The sequence below is a fragment of the Cuculus canorus genome, chromosome 14 (genome assembly GCF_017976375.1).
Source record: "Cuculus canorus isolate bCucCan1 chromosome 14, bCucCan1.pri, whole genome shotgun sequence".
Lineage (NCBI taxonomy): Eukaryota > Metazoa > Chordata > Aves > Cuculiformes > Cuculidae > Cuculus > Cuculus canorus.
Window position 1 is genome coordinate 956,883 of NC_071414.1, and position 27,237 is coordinate 984,119.

The 27,237-nt window shown below is 47.1% G+C and overlaps 1 protein-coding gene across 1 annotated transcript in view; it reads left to right on the forward strand.

The window, feature by feature from the left end:
• Nucleotides 1-27,237, forward strand: part of ANKHD1 (ankyrin repeat and KH domain containing 1) — a 124,465-nt gene that overhangs the window by 400 nt on the left and 96,828 nt on the right. The window contains exons 2-3 of the mRNA XM_054079703.1: nucleotides 95-465; nucleotides 15,342-15,495. Of these exons, the coding sequence (XP_053935678.1) occupies nucleotides 95-465; nucleotides 15,342-15,495 (525 nt within the window). The remainder of the gene's footprint in view (nucleotides 1-94; nucleotides 466-15,341; nucleotides 15,496-27,237) is intronic.

The window sequence follows — 27,237 nt, forward strand, 5'->3', positions numbered from 1 at the left end:
GGCGCGACGGCCAATCGCGGGGCGCCGCGGGGCGGGCGCGGCCAATTGGGCGGCGGGCGCGGGGCGGGGCCGCGCCGGGTGGGGTGCGCGAAAGTTGGTGGCGCTGCCCGCGGCGGCCGCGAGGGACGCGACAGCCCCGCACCCGCGCGATGCTCACGGACGGGCGTCGCCGCCGTCGCCGCCACCTCCTCCTCCTCTTCCTCCTCTTCGTCCTCCTCCTCCCCCCCAGCCGGCGACGAGGAGATCGACTCGGTGGCCCCGCGCGCGCCGCCGCCCGCCGAGCCGCCCGCCCCGGCCGGGCCCCCCGCGCTGGGCCTGCGCGCCGTGCGCCTCGTCGGGGAGGCCGGGCCCGGCGGCGCGGGCGGCCCCGGCGCGGGCCCCGAGCCCGGGCTCGACTTCAAGCTGGCGGCCGCCGTGCTGCGCGGCGGGGGCGGCTCCGGCAGCGACGAGGACGAGGTGTCCGAGGTGAGCGCCCCGGGCCCGGCCTTCCCCCCGCCTCCCGACGGGCCCCGTACGGCCCGGATCTGCTCCGGGCCCGCCGCCCCCCGGGCCTGCCCGCCGCCCCGCCCCCCCCCCCCCGGCTCGCCTTGCACCCTCGGGGACGGCGGCCCCGCGCTGCCGCCCCGGCTGGGCCGCGTTCGGAGCGGGAGGCGAGAGCCGCCGCCTCGCCGAGAACAAAGTGGAGCCTGGGCCCGGGGTGGCTGCCCTGCGTTCGCCAGGGCGGCCCGGGGCTCTCGGCCCGGTTCCCGGTGCACGGATACGCGCACGCCTTTAAGGCGGTAGGAGCGTTCCTTGCCCACCGAAATGGAAGGGGCAGTGGCGGTGCCCGCCTTTGATCCGCCAGACCGGCCGAGAGTTTTAAGGGCAGGGTGTGGGGAGGAATTGGAGCCTTATCCCGGCCCCAGTGGAGCGTCGTTGGGCCGGGAAACTGGCATCTAACGCTGCTTTACGTAGCCCTGGGAGAGAAGACAAATGAAGGCTTTTATCTGTCGCTCCTGCCCGCCCATCCTGCACCAAAGGGTGAATCTGATTTCCTTAGCCGGCTCTTTGAGAAAGAAGACATGCGATCCCAGCCGCCATAGTTGTCCTAGTGGAAGGCAGGAGAACGTGGCTGGCACTCGCCAGCTGCTTGTGGTTCCGATGCTTTGTACTTGTGTGTGCTCCTGCAGGAGGACGAGGATGGTAGCTAGCGCAGTACACACCGTTCTTTCTCTGGGGCCGGGGTGGGTACTTTAGTGTGCGTCCACATTTGTCCTGAAGAAGTGGAAGGAGGGGAGCCTGCATTCATCCTTCCCTGTCTCAATTTTTTGCCTTCTCTTGGTGATCCTCCTGTCCGGCTCTCACCAAATCTGATCCAGGAGGTCTGAAATGAATAAAAAAAAGGATTAAACTGATGCAGATCTGCACTCACGCTTTGCTTGTGACCACCTAGCCCAAGTTAAAAACTGTGTTAACGGTAGGGCGATTAACTGCACTAAAAATCTACTGAGCAGACAGATGGGTGCTTTGGGTGAGCATTCTTGGCGTGATTGGTATCCTGAATGTCCGATGGTAAGGGGTTATGTGTTCAAGTACCTTCCTGCCTGGGGGAGCTGGAAGGCCAGCTGTGGGTAGAAAAGGACACAAGTAACTCATGAGTTTTCATTCTCTAGGATGTCTTTTCTGTCACATTCTAATGTATCTTTGAAGATACAAAGCAGTAGTTAGAGAACCTGGAAACTTATGGGAAATGGGCTGTGTGGGAGCGCGTGGCTCTCCACAAGAGGAGCCGAGTTCTGCTGTGAGAGCTGATCTCTTTTGAACCCGCCCTGGTGCTTAAAGGATATGAAGATGGAGAAGGTGTTTACTAAGTGCTCTGTTGATGTTTTGACTAATAGCAAGTATTAAGAAAGAGAGCCTATTATAAATAATGTGTCTGGGAGATCAGCATTGAGGTAAAAAAATAAAGATTCCCAAACATCTGTTAGAGTAAAATTTGAAAAACCCAGGAAAGCTTTCTTATTTAAAATACATAATAAAAAACTAAATTTGAATTAAAATACTCGGAGATTTCCAGAACAGGCATGGAGGAGTTGGGCTAATTTTGAACCTGAAATTGCCTAGGGACTTTTTCTCTCTGGTGTTTCTGGTTGTGGAGAGTAACTGGGGGAAGAAGATGGGTGGGAAGGATGTGCCTCCCTTTGGTGCTGCCTGGTGAGGTCACAGGGGATGACGGGGGAAACACCTAGAGAGCATTTCTTTTAATTCTTTTTTTCCTTCTGCCTGTGTGAGAACTGCAAAAGGACCTGGTGTCAGTGTTAGTTGGTGTTTTTCTGTTTTTGAACAAAGAAATGGCAACTAAATTCCTGGGCTGCAACACAGCAGTTCTTGAACAGCACTGTTTTAAACCCCAGTGACTGCTTGGGCTGTGCTTTTCACCATGAGTCATTGATCTGGGTGTAAGCCTTTCAGCTGTTGTAGTGAGTGGGGTTGGTAGGAGCTAGGAGGGAGAATTAAAACAAATAAAGTGTTTTCCATGCAGCCTTGGTCTATACTCTTTCTTTATTATTATTTTCTACTTTTGAAGTTATTAAAATGTACAATATTCTGTAGGCGCTGATGTGTGTCTGCAGCAGCCTTTAGGTTTTGTATCCTTGTATTAGTCTCAGTTTAATACAGTAAAATAATTGGATTGATCAAAAAGGCAAATTTGGTAGAAAAAATCATCAGGGAAGCGCAGGACGAGGAGTGTCATGCGGTATTTGTCTAGAGAATGAAAAGAGCAATGTATTTTAGCTTAACTTTTTTTAAAATATAGTGCACTTCTTGCATCGTATCTTCAGGTGCATCACAGTGGGAGCGCTGGCCCTGTTTGACAAGGGAAGACGGTGAAGTATGTGTTGTGTTAGTCCTGCCTTGCAGAACTGAGGGGAAAATCCAAGCTTTCTGGTTTCCTTGCTCAGTGCCTGCTTACGGAGTCACCAGCTTCTGGCTGTGAAACCAGGGGCTGGAGTGAATCCTGTATGAATGAGCTATGTCAGGGCTGCAATGGGAAATTTAAATGCAGCTGTACAGAATATTTTCTAGAATTACCAGTTAAAATTATCCCATGCAAATAGAAACAACTGCAAGCTGAAGCATGCCTTTGGGCATGGGAGGACAAGACCAGGAGCCTTTGTGTGATCTCTGTGTGAAACAGGAGGGAAGCCATGGTTCTCCAGGGTGTCCAGAGACACTTTGGCCATTGGCTGCAGTTTGGGGTGGCTTTGAACGCAGTGTAAGGAATTGCTCGGTTGCCTTCTAAGATTGATCAGGGTTTGGACACAGCCTGCAACTCGTGTAGAGGGAGATTCTGGTGTAATTTTCAGTGTCCCACTCCTTGTGAATATTGATGGCTCTTAACGTGATGCCCTAGGCAGGAGCATGAGCAGCCTCCTCTGTGGGAACTGTGGAGCCTGTAGGTCAAGGCGCAGGCTTGGTGGCCTGGGCAGTGATTAATGGTGTGTGTGTGTGAGGGCCATAGGGGCCTTGGTGGTTGAGGGTTCTGTCCATGGAGCACGCAGGTTCCTCACAGCCATTGTAGTGGAATGGGCTGTAGCAGTAGTGCGTTGAGGCAAGTGATAAATCTGGCTGTGTTGGTGCTCGCAGGATTGTGTGGTGTGCTGGTCAGTTGTAAATCAAGCAGGAGAAGCCAGCTGTGCTGACAAAAGTACCTGAGGATCCCGGAGATCAGCTCGGTAAGAGGCTTCTGGCGGTGAGCATGTAGATGTTCTTGTCTCTTCTGTAATCCAGGGGTTTGGAGGCCCTCAGTGGCGAGTGGAGCTCACCTGCGTCTTGGCTGTGAAGCTGGCTCAGCTCTTGGCATCCCTCTCTGGCACAGCCTGTCTGCCTCCGCCAGCTCGCCTTACTTAAGCCTGTACCTATTGCATAAGCCTCTGGGGATATTTACATAAAGCATAATTAAAACTCAGCCATAACCTACCTCCTGCAATGAGGAGAATTAATAGTTGCATGGCATGCGCTCCAGATCAGGGCTTGGAGATCTTGTCTGAGACATTATCTGCCCCTCTCTCCAAATATTTAACTGAGGGTTGAATTCAGAGTAAGTACTTGGGTAGTTTGGTTTAAACTGGCAGTGTAATCTGTTGAAGTTGCTGCTGTCGATGAGCCTTCTTAACATGGCACTGCTTCTGAAACGGAATACACAACCTATCTGACTCCTGAGGTTAATTTAGTGCTTATACATTTTAGCTCCCTGTATAATCTTTGAAAGAATGTAAATGGCAGCTTTTTTTTTTTTTTTGACCATAATGAATAGAAATTTAAAAAGTTGATGCAAATTCAGGTAGATAATATTAGACAGAAAAACCTTTTCTCTGAAAAGAAACTTCAAGTTTCAGTTCAGCAGTTGCTGTTTTCCTTGTGACCGCGCTCTTTCAGAGCTGGAGGGGGTGAGGGTGGAACAAAAGAGGACATTTTTTTCAGGAATTATTCACTGATTAGAAAACTTTGAGGGGCACTGGGGTCAGGTTTCCCAAAGCATGGAGATGATGCTTAAGGGTGCAGAGAGCTTTTGAGTAGGTTGTTCGTTCCTGTGCAGCCTGATGAGGCATCCAGTCCTTGGGAAAATCCTGCTGAGTATCTCAGTAACTTTGAAAGCTTGGCCTGTGGGAGCCAGAAGTGACCTGTCTGGTTATCCTTAATGCTTACAGTTCAGGAACGCTTGGAAATGAACTGATGGCTAAAATTCCTTGCAGAACTCTGGTTTCCCTTCAGTGCAGCTTGACCCAGTTGAGTCCATGACCTAAAATAGATGTCAGCAACTGTTTTCTAATGATAGGTGTAAAGATGTGAAATACTACTGTGTAATTATATAAATAGGCAGTGCAACCCCTAGGTGGGGAGGGATTCACCCAATTTAGCAGAACAGCTATACTCGGTTACAAATTTACACATAGGTTTCACCAGTTGAGCAGTTACAGTCTGGAGGGGGAAGGGTTCCTTTGAGCATTCACGCAAGGCAGGACTACAGCTGGTGAACTGGGAATTCTTGTGTTTGGATTTGAGCTGGGGCTGCCTGGCTGCTGTGGGTTTGGCGTTGGAGTGCTGTCCTCTCCTTTCCTGGTCTTGGGGGAGCCTGGCATCCAGCTGTGAGGACAGCTCAGTGACGCTGCTGCAGCGTTGTCCTTTCTTGGAGCTCAAAGTTTAAAGTGTAAAGGCACTCCTTTCCATGCACACATGTGGCCTGGCCTTTAAAATGAGAGAGCAGCGACATTCCTGGACTGGCAGCCTTGTTGGAGGAGTTCAGAACAGGGGTTGGACCGTGCAGGTGAGGAGGCTGCATAGCATGCCATTCTGAGTTCTTGTAACCCCTGTGAAAATAGTATAGAAGTATTAAGCTGTTTTTGGGGTGTAAAGGTGACTCCCAGTTTTAAAACTGAGTCAATTCAGACTTACATGGAAAAATGAACCCTTCTTAGATTTGCTTCCCACTTAAAACTTAATGAAGCAAGAAGAACAACTTGTGTGTCTTGGTTGAGGACCATTTGCAGAGTTCTGTTTAACTTGAGCTTTGAGCTCTGAGGCCTCACCGGTCAGGCTTTCATGTTCCTGCTCTGGGTACTTTCTTTCCCCATAGTAGCCTCGGTACAGCACAAACACCACCTGAAGTCTTCCCGTCAGACTGGTCTCCCTGATGGGAATGTCTGTGAAGAATGGGATACTGTGAGCAGTGCTGCAGAAGTCAGTGATTTCTTCAAGTACTTTTGTAGATTTAGGAAGGTTTTGAGAAGTGCCTGGCCTCGGGGCCCATCTTCAATAGAAACTTTCTCACCAAAATCTCATGTGATCTTGGTCTTCTCTGATAAACTGGTGAGCAGCTTGACTTTGAAATGATATCAGTACTGGCTTTTGTAGGAACCTTGTTACTGCAGCCTGTGTTACAAACCCCCGCTGCCTCTCAATAAGAGGAAAAAGTGGGTCTAGAGGAATTCATATTGGGGTTTAATGGTTTTTATAGTTAGCATGATGTGCCTGTCTGAGCACCTTTTGGTGCAGCTCACTAGTGGATAGTTTCTATGTTCTTTTTCCCTGGCAACTCGCTCTCCCTGTTTGTTGTGAAGGCACATAGGGTTCATTTTGCAAATTTTTTGAGGAATGCTGAACAAGCATTCATGGGAATGCATCCTGTCAGATCATGATGTCTTCCATTTACTCTTGCATCTTAGTACTTAAAAATGTTTTCTTAGGTCTTGGTGATGATTTGAGAGTTTTGTAAAATACTAGAAGGCTTTCTCAGTGTTTGCTGTGCATCTTCTGTTCTTACCCCGAAACACAGGTATAAGAGTTGGGCATGTGCTGGCTCCTGTTACTTCTTAATTGTCTCTTATGGAATGAGACCACTTACTTAGTTTTGCCTTTTGCTTTTAAGAGAGAGCCGTGCAGGTTTTTTTTTTCCAAGCTTGTTTTCATCTTTAGTTGTTCCAAAGCACCCCAGAATCTGAAGGAGAAGCATCCTGGGCTGCGAGGGGTTACTTGTGGCTGTGTTGTGTTGGTCGGTGTGGTGGTGGTGAGTGAGGAGGAACATGTGGGGTTGGCCCTTCTGACCAAGGGAGCATTTGAAAGTTACCTCACTGTATGCCCATCCTGCTGAAAAAAAAATTCTGTATTTGTCGAGTGAAAACGTGGATGTTTTACTGGCTGATGGACAACGAGCCAACTGAAAAGCACCTTTCTGGATGTTTTGATGTTTCACAGGTGCTGAGTTTCAGCTAGGTCCATCAGTTACTCTCATTTGCCTTCAATGAAACATAGAGATGACTAATTAACTAAGATTTTCTTCTAGGAAAATCCCTAACTCTGTTGAACTCTTCCCTTTCCAAAATCATTAATAAAGCTAATGGGGTCACGTGGCAGGTAGGCAGTAAGTCAGTGGTGTTTCAGACTGAGGGAAAATAGTCACTCAAGCCTGAATGCTCTACTTCGACACTCCTTGATTGTGGTGGCTTCTGAGCATCCCCTGTTGGGAGTGTGTGTTCACCCACAGGAGGACAAGGTAGCCAGGGGAAGGGGGTCTGTGGGGCAGAGGTGTCACGTCTAGGAGTAGTTAGAGCAAACACAGTACCCTATAGAAATGTAAATGTATAGAACAAATTTGTTGTTCTTCTGAAATGGTTACATTTTGAAGCTCTTTAAACTACCGCATCTGGAGCCTTCAGTGGGTTGTATTTTAGACAGGGATCTCTGCCCCGTTACTCTTTAGGACAGTCTCTTTTACATGGCGAGCTGGTGGATCAGGATTTACAGTATGGGTTTTGCTGGTTTTGCAGTAGCAGAGCTTTGCACAAACCTGTTTATACAGGCCTTGACAAAATAGCAAACACCAGTCTCAGGGGAGAGCCTGGTATGATTTTTCAGCTTGGTATAAGCCTCTGGATGATGTAAAGTTAATTGGTTAGTTTAAATGTTGAGACTCCTCTCTGTGTGAAACGTAGGTTGGCCTGGGAACAGATAATTGAATGATGGGACTGGGCTATCTCCATTGGATCCAGCTATATGATTTTTTTTGAGCACTGTGGCCCTTTGGATTGACCAGAGAGCTTAAAAGGTTATTCACAAGAAGGTGGTGTAAAATACTCGCCATCTCAGATGGATGTGAGCTTTTACATCAGCAAATTAATGCATTTGTTCGTCTTCTGGTTTGAAGTTTCCTTCACTTTGTTTTAATGCCTGGCATTCAATACTTGAGCAAAGATCCTACCCTGAAAGCCCTGGCTAAATTGTTGCAACACTCCTGGCTTATATTCTAATAAATCAGACTACTTAGTTACACCTGCGGTTTCTGGGTTGGAGGTGAGGAAGGAAGAGGGGCTGTTTGGTAGCAAAAGCAGGGAGCAGGAAGGAATCTGAAAGCTCGGGGAGCAGGTGGAGTGCCGAGAACATGATTTAGAGTGGACTGAGAAAGACTATGTGAAAAGAAGGAATGCTTAGCATAAGTTATTTCAGTAAGGTTCACTAGTCTGCATTCAGTGGTTTCCTTCAGCATGAAGACTGCACGTGCCAAGGACAGGCACATGATTTACAGAGCTCCATGTGAGTTTGGAACTCACTCCAGTTGTCAGTTCCACTTGTGCAAACGGCAGTTCCTCGGTGGGAAGGATTCTCTTGTATGTCAGGAAAATCTAGGCATAATTTTTGTTTATCAGACATTGATGGTATGATGGCTGTGGGCTGCTTTTTAACAGTTTTTTTTTCAGTAGTGTCTGAACTGAGTAATGCTTTCTTTTCTGCTCTACAGAAACTTCTCAGCATCGCCAGGCTCTGGTACCTTGAGGATTCAGTAGGTAACCTGAGGGTTAACCAGGGGGCGCGGTTCTGTCTTGGGCTTTTTGTGGTGGAACAGTGTCTTAGTAAAAATGAATTGGAGATTTTCTGTTGGTAGAAGAACTGTAACTCAGACTGCTGTGTCCAGAGGTGGGTGATGAGTTATAGTTTGTAGCATTCAAAGCTACTTCAGTTGGCTTAAGGATATCTCGGGTTGGCTGGTTGCTAAAGAAAGACGTTAGGTAGGTGGTTACGTCGATGTGAGCCTTTTGACAGATGCTCGTGCTTGCTTATGCGTTAGTGCATTGAAAACTCGCACCAGCGGGCTCTGGGGTGGAAGAGCAGCCCTGTCGTGTTTCAGAGATTCTGAGCATTGACTGCTGACTTCAGCTGCTACCCCAGGATCCTTCGAGGGGGGCAGCCTGAGCAGAGCTGCCGTGCGGGTGTTGGGCCTCTCACCGGTGCCTGTCTTGCCTGCTGCCCTGGGCCGCTGATGGTGGTGCAGAGTCGCCTGGAGTATGTGCTGCTGCATCGCCATGGTTTGGCCCCAGCCTGGCCTGAATCAGCTGCTGAATGAGAGTGGTTGGGGTGGTCCAAATGCCCTTCCTCCCTCAGGGAGGGAGAAAGGGAAGTGAGGGAAAAAGAGCTGTCTGTTGGAAACCAAAACTAAACCAGCTTTAATGAAACAGTCATAATAATAAGGAAATAATAAAATGTATACAGATATATGAAATTTCTCTTCCCCTTCCGCGCCCCATGACTACGTCACCATTGATGCTGAAGAGCAGGCGTGGGGCAAGGTCCTGGGCTGGACTCTGCACAGGAGGAAGCTGGGCTCAGGAACTGGATTTGGGAATGCACAGATCTGGGATCAGGGACAGGAAGATAAATGAGGTCCTCACTGGACCCCAGCCATCAAAGAGGCTTGACCCTTGTGATCCTTCGGTTTTATCCCCAGGATGAGTACATGAGATGGAATCCTCTGTTGGTCAGTTTGGGATCACCTTTCCTGTTTGCTCCTCCCTGCAGGTGCCACCCTTTTCCTCTCCTTTCCCTTACAGCTCCGCCAGTTCGAGGATGGCCTTGGTTTCCATAGGAATAAATGTAAGCAATGGCTTTTCTGCATCCCAGTGCCCTGTCTGATCACTGCTAGAGAAAAACCCTGTCCGAAAACATGCAGTTAACTGCCAGAAAGTGAAGTTACTTACACTACGCTCAGCTGAAGTTGGAAACTGATTCCATTTCAGCTCAAACCAGAACACACCTGAATTGCTCACGGTGCAGCTTTGTTTGGGAATGTCAGGCTCCTGGACCAGGATGTGAGTGGGAGCATGCTTTGCTTGGCTCTTGTGACAAAGCAGAGTTGTGTCCATCTCTGTTTATGTTGTATCTATAACAGCACTTGAACCTGGGCTTTGAAATGAAAGATCCTATAGCTGCGTGTGTCACTATCTGATAATTACTTAATGTATATTGGAATAAAGGCTGTCCTTTAGATAATCCTGCCACAAGTTAGTCAACTTCCTATTGTAATTGGAGCCAAATAGCTTTGCACCCCTCCTCCCGCCCTCTCAGTCTAATCTACTGCCTACAGAGCTGCAGTTGCAGGCTGCTCAGCTAGGGCAGCGCCCAGGTACCAACAGCTCCTCTCACACATAGGGACGGTTGGGTTTGTAGCCTTGCTGAGAGCTTGGCTGAGCTAATGGCTTTCTCTTCCCAGAAGAATGATGTTTCAGCCCTTTGTAAGCCCATGAAATTCAGTAAAGTGGTAGCAAATTATCCACCCTCCCCCCACCAAGTTTTCTCCCTTTGTGATGTGTTAAATCAGCCCATGAAAGTGCCTGGTAGCTGCCCGACATGTCGCAGGATGAGCAGTGACTGGAAGTGATGCTGCAGGTCCTTGATGGTTTCTCCAGGGGGGTGGTGGTGACCCCAGGCACTCTGACACTCCCCTGGGCTGTCGGATAGTTTGTAATCCCTGGATCCCTAGGGTTGGCACTGAAAGGTGATCTCTTGGCAGCTCATAGATCTTGGTGGCTTCTGGCTTCTTGGGCTGAAACTTTTTATTGAATAAACTGTCTTCAGAAATTACGGTTCCAGCCTAACAGAGTGATCTCACAACTTTAATTATGTCTGAATTGTTGTTTGCATGGATTATATGTTGTTCCTGTGGACTGGCTCTGAAGTACTTCTCAAATGTGTCATTTCTCTCTCAAGCTTGGAAGTGCTCAGACAGGGCAGGGTACTGAGGTCCTGCTGAGGGTTTGGTGCAAACACCCACATTTCTTGGGATTTTTTTCCTCTTCTTCTCTGCCGTCTTTTGAAACTGAAATAGTGATGCCAGGAAGATCCCTTAAATAGGTGCAGAAATGTTTGAGGGGCATGGCTGAGGTGGGGGCAGTACTGAAAAGGATATTTTAAGGTGAAGGAAAGCCAGGCCTTTTGCTAGGGTGAGGAATCTGCAGCAGGGGCAGAAGGGTGCACTTGTCCCAGGGAGCTCCAAAGAGAGCCAGGGCAGTGACAAAGTCCTTCCCTTCATTCACCCCTTGGAATGAGTATGTTTAATAGTTTTGAAGGTGACATTCTTTGTATGTGGAATTTAAAAATAAAATTATGTCAAATTTGAAATACAAACTCATTTTCACTTGTAATTCAAGTTATGATGTCTGATGTCCTGTCAGCATTCCCCAAAACCTTTAGAGCAGGGCCAAGAAGCAATCCGGTGTTGGCATTCAGCGCAACAAGGGACGGACAGTGTGAGCTGTCAGACAAACCCACAGTATCTTCCTGGTGTGTTTCTGACTTGACACTGCATATCTTGTTAATTATGGAATAAAAATAGTTCCAATATAGATTTCAACTTCATTGGCATGAACTTTCTGCCTGATCTCCAGGCCTGTACGAGCCTTAAGGAAGCCAGGATCCCTCTGTTGATATACAGATGTATTTAGATGTGTCCAAATGGCATTCTTATAATTGAGAATGGTTGCCTGACACAGGAGAGGAAATTGGGTAGTAATTTGTTGGCATAATTAGTAGGAGTTGAGGAGCGCCAGTCCAGGGCTCAGCTCCTCATTGCTCATAGACACCACAAACACAGAGCTGAGAGTATTGCCATTCCTAGCTCTGGGTGGATCTGGAAAATGGTGCTTTAAGGGAATATTTGATGGCGGCTTTCTCTTCCCAATCAACACTTTTCGTAAAGATGGTCCTCCCAGGAGTACAGGTTTGGCCCACATGGAAGAAGAAGGTAGAAGGTGTCTGCTGTTGCCTGTGCATGGAGGAGGAGGAGGGAATGGTGCTGGCACAGCTGCAGCAGGGAGCTTTTCCATTGGTTGTGTCAGGAACAGGCTGGCTGTGAGCAGGTTTGGGCTGTTCTCGGAAGAGGACTTGTTCTGCTGTGGTACAACATGGGAAAGATTGGGTTAGGCTTAATATCAGAACTGTATTTCTGACCCTCTATGTCATTGCCCATCCTGCAAGAATCGCTGGTCCTGGATGTTATGTTGGTGCCTTCTGAGGTGTCTTCACAGCCTCCTGACCTGAGGTGAACTGAGCTATGGTCCCAACACATAAATGCTGATGTCGCAGAGTCCACATAGCTGTGAGCGTGGCTTCTGTGTGGGGAGGAACTGGTGGGTAACTGGATCTGCAGAGCTGCAAGGCTGCCATAGCCCTTGGCAGTGTTTCAGGATGGGTCCATCTTTGCTGTGGATGAGCGTGAAACATGAAGATGCAGTGAGGTACGCTGGTGTTCAGCGCCCACGCATCTTGCGGCTTCTTTGGTTTGTGATCGGGCATGGTTCCTGGCTGCAGTCGTTTTGGCAGTTAGAATAATGTCTTGAACCCGTGTGCTCCTAGTGAGCCTTTCCAAGTAAGATGCTTATTAACTGTCCAAAGCAGCTCACAAAATAATCCAAAAATAGCAGCGTGACGGGTTACTCTGTTGCTGCTGCGGATCTGATCGGGGAGAGCAGAGCACCTAAATTTTGCCACATGAGCAGTGCGTTAGGTCTTCCAGGAATGCTAATGTGAAATTGGCTTGGGTTTTTTGTTTGTTGGTTTTGTTTTGTTTTGTTTTCTACTAAGTTTATTTGTTGTTTGAAAAGTAACATTAGTTTGATAAAATTAGGGTAGTTTGATTTTTTCTTTTATTTTTTATTTTTATTTTTTACAAATGATTATGACCATATGCCCCTCATAGGTCTCTTTGCTCACGGAGCAACCTGCTTGGTGAGGTAATTTCTTAATCTGCTGTTAGCGATAAGGGCTCCAACCCTTCATCCTCTCTAGCCTTGTCTTAATGTGTTAGGAACTGCCTTGATTTACAGATACGTGAGATGTTCTGACTTGAAATGCATTGGGACTGGTTTGGGAGGCTGGTGGGGGTGCAACTGCTTTGCCGTTTGCTGTATTGATCACTGTGTTTTCCCTCCCCAGTTATATTTGTGTTGGCGTTTGTTATTAAGCTCTTATTAAAAATCAAACCAAAACCTAAAACCTGATGCCCAGCATGTGCAGAAATAATGGAAACAGCTGCCTTTTCTTGCTATGGTATAAAACCAAGATGAAAATACTATGAAGCAAGATTTTTGTGTGAGATTTTAAATGAGGTCTCTGAAAGTATGGGTGCAAACTTGAAAGCCGTTAGGAGTTGAAGTGGTACCCAGCTTGCACCCACAGTGACAGCGGTAGCTGTGATGCACTTGAAGTTATGTTGGCATAATCCATGTTAAAAAGAGTTTTTGAGGGATTCCAGTAATCGGGGTGCTCCTCTGTAGGGGAGGGAGAGAAGTTCCTTACAAGTTGATAGAATATTTGTGAATGGTGAATTAACACTAGTTTAGGCTCAGCTGGGGAGAAGATGGTCCCCAGTGTCAAAAAATGAAGGTTTAAAGCTTGTGGTGGGACAGCTTGTGGGAGGTTGGTGCAGGGCTGGTGTGCCAGCCTCTGCCTGGGGGTTGTGAGGCAGTTCAGGAGGCTGAAGGTTACTGCCTGCCCGGAGCCCCTTGTAATGGTTCAGCAGGATTTGTTGATCCTGGATGCAGCTGCTTCAGCATAGAGAGTGTTTTTATCCCTTTGGGTCTGTCCTGAAGGGAGGGCTGCTGTTAGATTTAGTAGTGTCATTGAAAGAGGAAAAAAGGCACGTAGTACTTTCTTGTGTGTAGTTCTCAGCCGTGTGTGATGAGAAGCCACTTGTGCATGTAGTGGGGTTTTCTTCTGGGCAACAGGTCAGACAGATGGGAGTTGCAATAGGAATAATATTTCTAGCATGTTGGTGAGGAGAGGGCCTATTGTAGGCTTGGGGGGAGACTCAAAGCCCATAAGTGCTCCTGGAGGTGAGGATGCTTTCCCACAAGGCAGTTTTGCAGCAGAGCCTGTGCCAACAGGGAGTCCTGAGGCTGCCTGGAGATAGCCTGGAGGATGGGCTGTGCAAGGGTACTACATTAAATAGCTCTTCTTGCTTCATAGGGAAAACAAAGGTCACTGGCTTAGGTCACTGATTTTCTGCTTGTTTAATGTTCAGCTCTTTCACAGTGATGGTTCTCTTACGTTAGGACCATTGTCTGCACTAATCTTGAAATCTTGCTTCTTCAAGCCCTAAGCCTTACCCTGCTGTCTTAGCTTTGATCTCAGTGCCCTGGCATGCATGAGGTGCGTATCTGCTGAGATGGGAACTCCTGGTCTGTGTTCCACAAGGCCACTCTTCCTCCCTGGTGCCCACAGTATTCCAGTGTTAGTGCTGGGCACTCGCGGATGGGCTCGCACACCGGGGACAGCGTTACAGGACATTTATGTGTCAAAAAGGGGGAGCAGTGCCCAGCAGTTCTTTCCTATAGCAGCACTCTGCGTGGCTCCCCAAACTCTTGTTAATGTTTTTTTCACACAGTGGGGCACTTAGTGAATTGGTGGATCGCCTGATTTTTTTTTTGAGCGTAAACTCCTTTTGTTCAGGTGTTGTGCGGTGCTGCGTGGTAGGACTGAATCTGATGGCAGCTCGCTGCTGGAAGGAGGAGGGAAGCGCTGGCAGGGAAGCGTTAGGGGAAAGCAGGGAAAGGCAGAGGAGAGTGGGGCATGGAGTGGGAAGGGCAGCAATGGGTGTGTAACGAGCATGGCTCATTTCTGTGGTGTGTTTAAGGCACTGCTGGTGTTGAACAGAATGTCTAATTATGAATTATTGTGTTTATCTTAAAATATTACTGAAAATAGAGGGAATTCTGCCTGAGCTTGGGACAGATTCTGAAAGGCAGCTCCGCTCTCATTAGAGCGTGAGTCAGGTCTCCTCCTTGTTTGCTCTGGCAAGCTGTCAGAAACCCACGGCGTGCTGTGTTGAGTAATTCCTTGAGCTTGTATTTGGAGTTGATGTGGGCCGCTGGTGGGATGACATTGTTGCTGCCAGCTGGAATACTGACTCGCTGAACTGTTCTGCGTATTGGTTCTTGTCTAGAAAATACTAACGGCTGGGGTAGTGCTAAGAGCCAGCTCGGGAACAGGTGTTTGGGGTTGAATGGCAGTCTGCTCTGGTGTTTCTGCTCGGAGCAAACAAAATCCTTGTGCTACCTTAGTTGAAATTTCTTTTAAAATGGAGCTGAACGGCATTGGCATCTCTGTTCATCCCTCAACGGCTCTCAGACAGGTTCGGCTGTACCAGTCACTGCTGACAACTTTTTTAACAAGGCAGACAGACTGCTGGTGATGGAGGCGCTGCAGCCTCTTGCGGCAGCTGGGTTTGGTGGTTACCTGTCCAACACGCATGGCGTTTACTCAGTATTTACTCTGAGTTGCCCTCACTATAGTTTAAGATTTTGTTAATTGTGATTTTAACAATAAACTGTTTTATAAGGAGTGATTTCTTTTGTGATTTCAACTACCTCTTCAGTGAGTCGACCAGATGGTTTTTATGGTTGTGTCCTATAATCTGTGCAATTAAAACATGGGTATGGTAGTACAGTTAAAATATTTTGGTTTGTGGTCTAATATTTTAGATTTAGTATAAAACTTCAAAAATGGTAAAATTATTTCTCTAACTTGGCAAACAGGTTGAATCATTTATTCTGGACCAAGAAGATCTTGATAACCCAGTACTTAAAACCACGTCGGAGTTGTTCTTATCGAGTGCTGCAGAAGGTGCAGACTTGAGGACTGTGGATCCAGAAACACAGGCGAGACTGGAAGCCTTACTGGAGGCAGCAGGTATGTACTTTGTACAGTTTTTTTCTGAACCAAACTTGTACACAGATTTGGCAACCTGTAAGTTTTGACTCCAGTGAAATGTGCACAAGGCTGGAGATTCACCATGGTGATGGGGAGCAGAACACAGAAAACAAGCTCATAGTTCCTACAGGTGTGGAGGATTTCTTGGTCTGCTCTGTCTGTACGTACAAAGTTAGAAAAGTGAATTAGAATTCCATGGTATTTCTTTGCCTGGGTGAGTCTCCCTGTGTTACCAGTGGGAAGGTTGAAGGGGAGAGAATGGAGACAATCCATTCTAAAATGGCTTTTCTTTTTCTGCTGCTTAGGTCAGTATCTATTCGCTAATTCATTACTGCAGACATTTAAAGTCGAAACGCTTGTTTCTCTGTTTTGCCTTTCACAAAAATACTTTTCCATTCTGTAGTTGTGACTGGTGGAAAATCCACATTTAAGGTTCCTGGTTCAGAGCCAGGCTGGGTGCAGCGAGTGCTACTGCATGTAATACTTTTATAGGGAAAGCTTGTTTAAGTCTCCTGAAGTTTGTGGCTCTGGTGTTTGCAATGGATTTGAAAATTATTCATCAGTTTCAAAATTCCAGAGACAAAAAGATGTAAAAATCCTGCTTGGAAACAAGTCTTGTGTGATGGTTACAAGTGCACACTCAGACTGGTAGGAGTGCGCTGAAACTGGGCTTCAGCTTTGAACGCTGTTAAGAGCTGGCTAAAATAGTATTTATGGCAGGATGTGAAGCTCTGTACTGTCTGAAAGGAGAATTTCCTTCTGAGGAAGCAGAGGGGAAAGGGCTCAGCCAGCGGGCTTTTTGCATTTTGAATTTGGGAAAAAAAAAACTGTACTGCAGTGCACGGCTTCTGTCAGCAGGAAGCTGCAGCAGCCTGGGTAGAGGTGGTTCCTAAGATTGTTCTAACCTGTTCTGACTCCTAGGGACCAAACTTGGCTTTGTAGGCAGGATAGATGATTTCTAGAATACTTGGGACACTAAGGGAATTGCAATCATCTGATCTCTTTTGAAGCACTTCTGAAAATAACTTGGTTTCAGTTTCTCTTCTGTACCTGATGACTGCTGTGTCCTGAAACCTATTGCTAGCTTTATAAATTGTCCATGGAGATGTCTGATGGCTCATGTTACGAGGGCAGCCAGTCCTAAGGGACGTGTTTGCGTCCATGGCTGCAGCGTTCAAGATGATCCCACAGTATTTAACAACTCGAGGAGGTACCATTGTTCCCTGTAATGCCTGTGACTGAGAATGCTCTCTTTAGATTTCTGAGCAGTAGTTGGCCACTCGTCCCCAGGATGAGACGATTTGTTTTTAATCTGAGGTTTCCATGCTTTGATTCTCTGAGTGCTTGGAGTAGGGATGTAGAAAATGGGTAAAAGCAGGAGGAAACTGGGAATAAGAGCAAATAAAAAAACGTGCTTTTGTTTGGGAGCTCCATCTCCCTCTCTAAAAAGACTGGACTAAATTAATGTTTCCTGATGAATGTGTGAGATCAAAAGACTGAAACACTCTCAAGAAAGTCCTCTATTTCAGCTGTTCTTGTCTTTCCCACTGCAACCTCGAACACTGATGATGTGTGAGGCTGACCTGAAGGAGACATTGTGAATCTGGGGGTTTAGTAGTAAAAGCTATAATTCAAAAGTGATTGTAAAAGAAGCTGATGTTCCTGAGAGGTCTTCTAATGTCTTCCCCAGATTTCTGTGGCTGCTTCGGCTGCAAATACCCTTCCTAAGCTTAAGAGAGCTTCTGGGTTTCTGTTAGAGCAACAAACGAAGTGACCTCGTCCTGAGACTTTGTATTGTTTTGCAGTTGCGTAAAAGCAGCTAATTTCTCCTGTTACTTGGTCACATTTCAGTCCTCGGCATTAAGAAGAATTTGCAATAGTAGATGGCAGAATTATTGCTTGAACAAGTTGTTCAGCTGCGGCCATGTCTGGTGTGGTTTCCAGGGTAGCCTGGCCTTCATTGCGGTGATCCCCTCTCCTGTGGGAGGCCTAATCCTAACTTACAACCTAGAGGAAAACTGGTCTTGTGCTTCGTGCCTTGGATTCCTTAGGGTTCTTCACATGCAGGGTTCATGGCTGTATCATTAGGATCTTAATGAGGATGACTTGCAGAACTAGTTCTGCTCATTCCTCATGAATCCTTTAATGTTCAGATCTCACCTGGACACACTGTTTATTAATTCTGGAAGGTAAGTTCTGCAGGCAGACAGGATGTTCTTCAAATAACACAGAAGTGCTTTTTAGCTGTAACACTCTGTAAGATCTGGGGGAGTTTTGTTTTGTTTCTAGGTAGCTGTCCTTGTCTGAGAGCTGGTTTGGCTGCATCTGCAAGTGTAGATGCCAGAGGTCAGTTGAACGGCTTAAACATACCTTACATTTACCCATCGTAAGTGCGTTGCATATTTTTTCACAGTTCATTCTTCTTTTTATTGTTTCCAAGTGGATTTAAAATACTTTGTGGTTTTGAATGATGACTGTGACGACCTGAAGTAAAATTTGTAGCAAGAGGGTTGTGCCTTGTCCCCCTCTACATGGCAGCAAGATTATGTGCGTGTCCGTAGACCTGGGGCCTGGAGGAAAGCTGGTGGTATGGCCTTGGTCAGGGAAGGCAGGGATAGGATGAGTGGAAAGGTTTTCAGCTGCAAGAGGGAAGACTGAGATGAGATCTTAGGGAGAAATGTTTTGCTGTGAGCATGTGGAGGCCCTGGCCCAGGTTGCCCACAGCAGTGGTGGCTTCCCCATCCCTGGAGGGGTTCCAGGTCAGGTTGGATGGAGCTTTGAGCAACCTGACCCAGTGGGAGGTGTCCCTGCCCATGGCAGGAGTTGGAACTGGATGGATTTTGAGGTGCCTTCCAACCTGAACCATCCCATGATTCTATGCACACACAAACAGCGGCTGGATTCCTGAAGTGAACTGGGCACTCTGAAAGCCCAGGTGGTCAGCTGTAGTTTGAACAACCATACTTCCTTCTGTAACCTGTTCAGACAAAGCACAGACTTTATTAATGAACAACTATTGTTAAACAACTGTCAGTGATTTTATTATTTCACAAAAAAAGCTAGTTTTGCATTGTGAAGCCTGAGAGGCTTCACTGTTCTATGAAGATCATAAATATGAGTTGTTTTCATCCTCTGAAATTGAAGATAAACAATTTAATCCTGTTCTTTGGGAAGTTGTCCTAGAGAAACCCAGTCTTTTGCATACTTCTGTTGAGTTTTACCCTTAGTAGCAAAGAAGGGATTATAGGTAAAATAACCCGTTGAAAGAGAACCATCCTGTTTGCAGTTTTTTGTTTGACCGACTGTAGTTAAACAGTCTTAGCACTCTGACAGTGGATTCGTGTTCAGCACTAGAAACACTCAGCTCTGCTGTTTATGAGGGTGCTGCTTATTTCTTAAGATAATATTCCAGCTCTGAAGAATCATGGTTCTTTGTGGACCTTCCAGAAGGTTGGCTGTTGAATTCCCTTTATAAGGGTGATGTTTGGCTGCTGGAGGCCAAGTGCTCTGCAGCTGTGGATGAATGGTCGGAGTATTTGGAGCTCTTGCTCTTGGCGGGTTCCTCCTTGGGTGCCTCCACACAAGTTCCTAAAAAGACAAACTCTCCTCCAGAGAGCTGGGGGAAGTTAGACAGGTTAAGGCCTTTTCATTTTCTGGTCCAGCCTTTCACAGGCCAGGAAGGGAAAATTACCTGCTTACATAGTGCAGTCCTTGTTCTGGAGCACAGGTTGTCCCTCAGAGAAAGGTGTGGTCTGAAGCATGTGGTCAGATAAGAACCCCAGATGCCCATTTTGTGTGTTGTGCACCCAAACGTCAGAATTCCCCAGGAAGCTGGAAAAACGTCACCGTGTCAACCCCTGCAGTTACAGTCTCCTGTTCAGCATGGTTTTGCTGCAGTTTCTGGGAGGTGAGGTAGGACATTACTGAACTGATTTGTAACTGGAGGAAACAGCTAGGCTGCCTGTGTCCTTACCAGCAGGTCTTGTGAGCTCGTCCCTTCTCACTGTGACAGTGAAGCATCAAAGAGAGATGCAGAAGAAAGTGGTAAGGAAACTCTTTGTCCAGCACTGGAGCACTCGATGTTCTTCTGGAGTATCAGGGAGAAGTGTTCTTGGCAGTGAGCTTTTCACAAGTCCTGCTGCTGTTAGTGAGAGAAACCAAGGTGTTTTGGAGAGGTCCCGTGTTCAGCCAAGGTTTTTGTTAGTGAGACAGATGCCAGCAGTCCATCCTGATGTTCAGACAAGGAGCGAAGTTCTGTACATCCTTCTTTTCTGTTGAAATACAGGGTTTGAAAGTGGCTGGAAACCCTCGTGTGTAATTTGATGTGTTTGCAGCTTTGGGGGGTTATGGTGAAGGAGGAATATGGTGTTGCTAACGAGTGTCTGGTGACACTGGGGGTTTCAGCAGCTGGTCCGGGCCCCCGGGCTGGTGCTGCTCTCGGGCAGCTGGCAGGACGAGGTGTGGGAGGGGAAGGGTGGTGTGCTCTGCAATCGGGGGAGGCACAGAGTGGAAGTAATCACCTGCTTAGTGGAAATACTGAACACAGGTCAAAATATGAATGGGCCCAGATAAAATCTGCCTGCTTAGGATAAACTGAAAGGGTACAGTGAGATTCAGCAGTTGTAAGGTTGAATGCTTCCCAGTGTGCGTGTGTCTCTCTCCATAGTTACTGCCACGCTGTCCACCAGACCTGCTGCTTTGTTTGTAATGTGACCAAGCCATTTGTTACTCACTAGCAACAAAGGGTTTTTTTTAATTAAAATAAAGTAAATTATATTTGTTTTTCCTGATGTTGGAGGGCTGGAGGGTGACAGGACAGAACTGTGATCCAGCGCTACTGGGGATCCTGCTGCAGTCTGAAAGGACAGCCCAAAAGCTGTGCAGTGTGCTTGCATCCCGCAGCAGAGACTCCTTGGGAAGTGTCAGAGCCCAGGCTGGACGCGTTCTGCAATAATGTTGTTTATGGTCAATAAGATTCGTGTGTGGACCTGGTGTTTCTTTTCTTTGGGCTGAGGAGTCACTTGTGATTTGACTGAAGGTGGGGATCTACTCCGTTAGGAAGGAAACCTTGGAAGGGTTGTCCCAGCTCCACCTCAACTGCAGAGGCTCAGGGCTGCAGCATGTGGACGTTTGCATTTGTCAGTTTAGTGGCTGCCCCTTGGTGCTAGTGGAGCACAACAAGTACATTGCTAGGTCTGTGTTGGTGTTCTTGAATGAAAACAGGGTCTTCATTGGGACGAATCTGGGAGAGTATTGTGGAATCGCAGAGCAAAGATGGAATCTTGTTGTAAATACTTAGCAGTGCCACACTGGGAGTGTGTTCAGCTGCCCTCAGCATGGCACAAGTCTTGCCCTAGTCCAGCTATTTTGACTGATGTATATATTTTTGTTTTAAACCAGAAAAGCCCTTCCCTGTAATTTGATCAGCTTTGAAATGCTTGGTGTTACATGGACGCAGGCTACAGACCAAATAAGAAAGAGTTTTCGTTCCAGTTTGAATAGGCTTTCAGTGTAGGCATTTCTTCAGCAGCAGAACAGTTTTGGTTGCTAAAATCCCCACTGTCCTGTAACTGGGGAACATTTGCCTTTGGAGATCCTGGCACATTAGTGACTTGCTCATTTTCTTTCTTCACCGTCTAAAGATTCAGAGTGGGAAGGCGTATATGGTATGTGGAACGTCCAGGTGTGGTGTGCTTTCAAGTGAGCTGGATCAACGGCCTGAATTCTGTGCATGGACTTGAATTATTAATATTCTATTTCTCTGAGATTTTGCATGGTTTAAGTATTTTTTTCTAATCCAGTAGGCCTTTAGATTAGAAAAAATCCAGTCTAATCCTGCTTTTAGTCTCATTAACTTCCATACTTTGAAAGTGTGCTACGTGTACCAGATTCATGTTTTTTTGGCTCTTTTTGAGTTGGATTTTGCTGTGAAGAACAGTTTTGTTGTCGTAACACTTAAACTGATGCTTTTAGGTATCACACTGCTAAGTTGTCTCGCCAGATCTGAACACAAGGCTTTTGGGATTCTTTGCCAAAGATGATTCTGAGATTGTAAGTCAGCGGGGATGGAGGAGGGTGAGGAGATGAGACAAAGTTACAGGTTTTAACTTGGGAAGTGTTAAAATTGGCCAGGGTGCTCCTCAGTCTCTGAAGTTGTCAGTGTATTTACATGTCTATGTATATCTGTCTGGATGTGTACCCCGGATCTGTATCTCTGTACCTTTATGATCGCACCATAAACAACTTGGGCAATTCTTCTTTTAACTTGTTTTTTTTCAAGGACCTGGATGTATTTGTTATTGACTCTACTCCTCCTTTCTGTTTTGCTCCTGCCATATTTTATTTTTCATGCAAGTTGGATTCCTCTGCAAGATAAAATCCTGTTTGTGCTCCTGTTCCAATAGGGGGATATTCCTAGCTAAAAACTCCCTTCCATTCAGAATCGTGTTCAGGACTTGCTGTTATAGTGGTGCTTGGACAGCCTCAGCTGAAATGGGGGAGTGGGAAGGGTTCGGGCAGGAGGGAAGCAGCCGAGCTCTATTGACAGGCCTGCGTAACGCCTGCACTGAGGCAGAATTCACCCTGTATTTTACAGGTACGCTTTGTCCCTCCATCCCGGTGACAATAACTCTGGTCCGGCTTTAGCAGTGCAGGCAAGAGCCTCCCGCAGGGCTTTGTGCTGTGGCTGTGGTTGGTTGAGAGCTGGGGCTGTGCAGCGCTGCAGTGTGTACCTGGACCTGCTGTGGCACAGCCAGCAGGGCTCCTGTTTGTGGGCAGCGCATGGAAGCGAGCTGGTGTTTGGGTTGTGTTGAGATTTGTGCTCAAGTTGGTGAATTGGCAGCAGTGTGCTCAGCATCCTGGCTTGGATCAGCCACGGTGTGGCCGGCAGGAGCAGGGAAGGGGTCGTGCCCCTGCATTTGGCACTGGAGAGGCTGCACCTCGAATCCTGGGTTCAGTTTTGGGCGGCCCCTCAGTACGAGAAAGACATTGAGGGGCTGGAGCACATCTGGAGAAGGGGAATGGAGGTGGGAAGGCTTCTGGGTTGGATCTGGTGGGGTTGCCACTGCTCTGTGGGCACGCAAGTATTAGAGCAACGGGGTGGGGGAAAGGTCTGAAACCCAGGGGTTCTGGGAGCGGCTGAGGGACCTGGGGCTGTTTAGCCTGGAGAAGAGGAGGCCGAGGAGAGACCTTGTTGCTCTCTGCAGCTCCTGGAAAGGAGATTGTGGTGAGGTGGGTGCCAGACTCTTCTCTCAAGTGACAAGTGATAGGACAAGAGGAGATGGCCTCGAGTTGTGCCAGGGTTGTTTAGAGTGGATATTACAAAAATATTCTTTATGGAAAGAGTGGTGAAGCCCTGGCAGAGGCTGGAGTCTCCAACCATGGAGGGGTTCAATAAGCATGAGGTTGTGGCTTTTCGGGCATGGTGGGGTTGGGCTGACAGTTGTGCTGCATGAGCTTAAGAGGACTTCTGCACCCTTAACGATTCTATAATTCTGAGGGAAGCTCTTGCATAGCCATGTTGCAGATACGCCAGTTCTGTGGGTCTGGAGTATTAGTCAGATACAGAAAGAAAGAGAACACTGCCTTAGAACACAGGCTGTGGAGAGCTGATGTCTGGTGGGTAGTGCTGCTGGCCCCAGCGTCACACTGCGGGTGTATTTCAGCTCAGTGTAGCACAGTACTTTTTCCATGATCTCCTGTGTCATTGCCGTGCATGCTTTCTCTCTCTAAACAGGCGGCTGCTGGTGCGTTGCTTTCTTTGTGGTGCTCAGTAAGAGGAGCAGAGCTGTTCACCTTGTGAAATGAAGTGGTTACTGCAGTGGCAACTTTTGAGTTCATCAAGATGTGACTCTGCTCCCTGAGCACATCCCGAGAGTGAGGAAGGAGTGAGGAGCTAGACAAGCCCGTGTCTCTTGCAAGAAGAATCTATTGGTAGTTTACTAAAAATCCTCAGTTACACAGACTTGGAGTTTGAATTTGTGTTTTTTAATTGTTTTCTGCATTTGTCAGCCATGCAGTTCCCTTGGCGCATGATGAAAAACCCACAGTTCAGAAGTTTTCAGAACAGAGTCTGGGTGTTAAGCAAAGGCCCCAGAGTGTGCAGAGGGTTGGATCTGGATCTCCCCACTCTGATTTGGGGGATCTGATGTTCTGTAAGGCAATGGCTCAGTGTGGCTGTTTCGCTTCGCTCTGTGCCAGCCAGCCTGGTGAGTCGGGTCCGCAGCCAACCCTGCACCCAGGGTCGGTGGGAGGTGGAACACAATTAGAACACCACTGTGAGGTGGAACGCAATTAGACTGGAAGCAGAGCTGCTTGCTCCCTGTTCGTGTGAGAGTGGCTGAAACTGTCTGGTTCCTGTGCTGTGCTGACTGTCACGGGACACACCGGAGGAACTCTCAAAGCTCTCGGTGGCCGACCTGCAGTACCTTGTTGTTCTGCCAGTATTAGAATTGATTAAATTGGGTTTCTTGAAGTGTCAGACCCAACAGCTTATACAGTTATTTGTGCTTTGCAGTATACAGTGCAACAGGTGAATCTAGTGCTTTTTTTCCAATTGTTAATTCACCTTTGACAAAATATTCCTGTTATATATTTAGGAATAATTACAATAAACAAGTTTCTAGGAAAAGAAGTGCTAACATAGTGTATACATGGTGTAAATGATCCAGTTCTGCTTATTTTTAGAAACTCAAGCTAGTTTTCAGCAGATTAATGAAAGATAAAATGATGTGAAATATACTGCCACTCATCTTTGATTCTTCTTTTGGAAGCTGGTGGCTTTTTTTGCAGCAAGGCATGAACACCTTCATTGCCTGTTATAAATTATTTTCTGCCTTTTTTTTAAGACTTTCAAAATAAAGGCAAGAACTTAAATCTCTTTATTCAAAGCAAGCTATAGTACCTTAAGCATCTTGCACAAAAATGGAGTTTGTAGTCATTGTGAATATGAAGTGTTTAAGTGATTGAGAATCCAACACACACTAAACTTTAAAAACAATTATTGCATTGCACAAATTTATCCTCATTGTAACCATGAAGAAAATACTCGTGGGGAGGAATGAAAGGCACTGTGTGGTTCTATAAGGACTCTTTTTCCCTGGATGACAAAGCATTATATGGTTGCCCCATCCCTGGAGGTGTTCCAGCCCAGGTTGGATGGGGCTTTGAGCAACCTGATCCAGTGGAAGGTGTCCCTGCCCGTGGCAGGGAGTTGGAACTGGGTGATCTTTAAGGTCCCAAACCATTTTGTGATTCCATGATTATGTCCGAACCAGCAATTCTGAAGTTGTCATTTCACCACTACCCTTTCTTCAAACTGTACGGCTTCTGACAGCTTTTTGAAAAATAGGGTTGAAAGAAATCTCAGCAGCTCTAGTTTTATCTCCTTCTGTTCCTTCTTTCCAGGCAAACGCAGTCCTGCTTGTGCCATTCATGGTGGGTAGCTTTGAGAACTGGTTAGACAGACTCTCTCCAGTCCTGGAAGCACTGTGGAATGCCGAGCCAGCTGCCATCCTTGGGCCGAGAAGGCTTTTCGGTGTGTCAGCTCTCAGTGTTACACTCTGAAATACGTAACTGAGGGTGGAGGGGACATGGAGCAGCTTCGGAAGAGCTTCATGAGGGAGTGTTGAGAGTTGTTGTAGTAAAGCAGTTGGGGTTTTTGAGTGGAGTTGCTTTGGCTATATCATATCAGCTCAGCGTTCTCTTTTCCAGTGCAGCATCCTTAGAACCAACATGCAGGCTGTTATCTTCCTCAGTGCAGCATGCATGGTTTATTTTTTTTTTAGGCTAAATAACATCAGCTCTTTCCCTGCCCTTAGCTCATGTTATTTAGCCTTTCATCTGCTCTCGTTCTCCTGGAGCCTCTGTGCGTGATCTCTGTTCCTCATAGCTGGTTGCCTCAAATTAGTCACATTGCTCCAATTGGGCTCTGTTGATGCATGGGGAGTAGGAGTGTTATTTCATCTGTCCTGCAAGCTGTGCTTTGTTTATACATCTCTGTTTGTCTGCCTTTTGCAGGAGAAATGCTGGTTTACAAGTTGATTTTGACTTTAAACCTCCCAATAATTTTCTGAAGAAATGTTATTGAACAAATGGTTTCGTATTTGTGCAGTTGATTTTTCCTCTGTGTGTGCAGTCAGACTGTTCCCGCAGATGTTTGTGTTTGGATAGGTCCCTTAAAAAACCTGCTTGAATCTGCATTGTTATAAAGGCTAAAATTCTGTCTTTACTTTCAAAGAATTCCATGGTGTTTGAGTAACAGAGGAAGGCCACAGTGAGCAAGAATATTCTAACCAGCCTGGCCTGCCTTCCCACTGGCTGTGCTGTGTGGTGCCAGAACCAGGCCAGCAGCATGTTTTGGAAGCCTCCGCAGGGAAGGGAGCGTGTGGGAAATGGATAGAGGAAATGGAAATGTGCAGTGGGACTGTTAGCTTCTCTCCTAGTGAGCACACCTGGTGCCTTGTCTTCCGAAACTGCAGAGACAGAATGAGAGGTAGAAGAACTTTATTTTGGTCTTTAGGCAGATAAGAGCAAAGACCTACAGAGAAATAAGGGCAGAAGCTTGCTTAAGTAACATCTTCATGGGCCAGACTTTTCCATACTGGCTGTTTGGAGCAGCTCCATCCAGAAGCCATCCGTTGGATTAATGGTTGTTTGAATTCCTTCCTGCATTGTGTTCCAGAGACGCTCAATAAACCTGTGCTGTCTGGTGCTCTGCGTTGGATTCTATGACTTCTGATGGACAAAATCTCCATCTGAAGAAGATGCAGAGCTTCAGAGACCGGCCCCTCAGTGAGAGCTCACCTCTCGGTGCTCTGCCCTTGTTGCTGAGCTGTGGGAGGGGTGGCAGAGCAGAGGAAGCTGTGGTGGTGCGAGTCCTGGGGCTGCGCTTGCCAAGGGCTGCTTTGCTTTAATGTAGATGATGAGTGTGTTCTTTCTTCAGGTTTGGTCAAGGTAAAATCAGGTCCGTGTTATCTTTCTAGGGACTGTAGCATCCTGATTTTGGTTGTTTTTTACTCAGGGAATCCACCACGGCAACCCCAGAGCTCTTACTTTCAGGATGTTTGTTACATAGTGTGTATGTGGTGACACTACACAGAAAGGCTGTGGATCTTCTTAGGTTGAGGCGAGGCTTCATGAATAGTTTCTCCAGTGTTCTGTTTGACACATGAGTTTATGCATCTGCCTGTGCTGTGCACCAGTGTGTTGGGGATGTGTTTTGTACAGAAATGGCGCGCTTGGTCGGCCTCTGTAAATACCAGAGTGTTTTGGCTTGCCTTGGCATATGTAATTGGCATAAACTGGGGACTAAAAGTCCGTGAGCTTTTGGGTGAAGTCGATGATTTTGGTGGCCCTCAAAGTTTACTCTTCGTTCTTTGCTTGAAAACATAGAAGTATTTTCAAGACTTTTTTCCACCCAGACAGGCACTGAGTCCTGTACTGAGCCAGGGCTGGTTTCTGGTCCAGGACAGCAGCTGCAGCTCCTTTGGACTCAGTTTCCCACTGAATGCTAAAACTTTGGAGAAAAGAGGTCAAGTGGGATGTTTGCCTGTCAACAGCATTCCAAGGGTATTTGAGTTCTCTTCTTCATGTGTCTGTGTTGTGCGCAGAGTCCTATCCTGGTGGCAGTCTCCGTATGGGTAGGATACCTTTCCACTGTGAGCCTTGGGTTACTCAAAGAGCAGAGAGTGATTCCGCTCTTTTCTCCTTCTGCCACCCAGT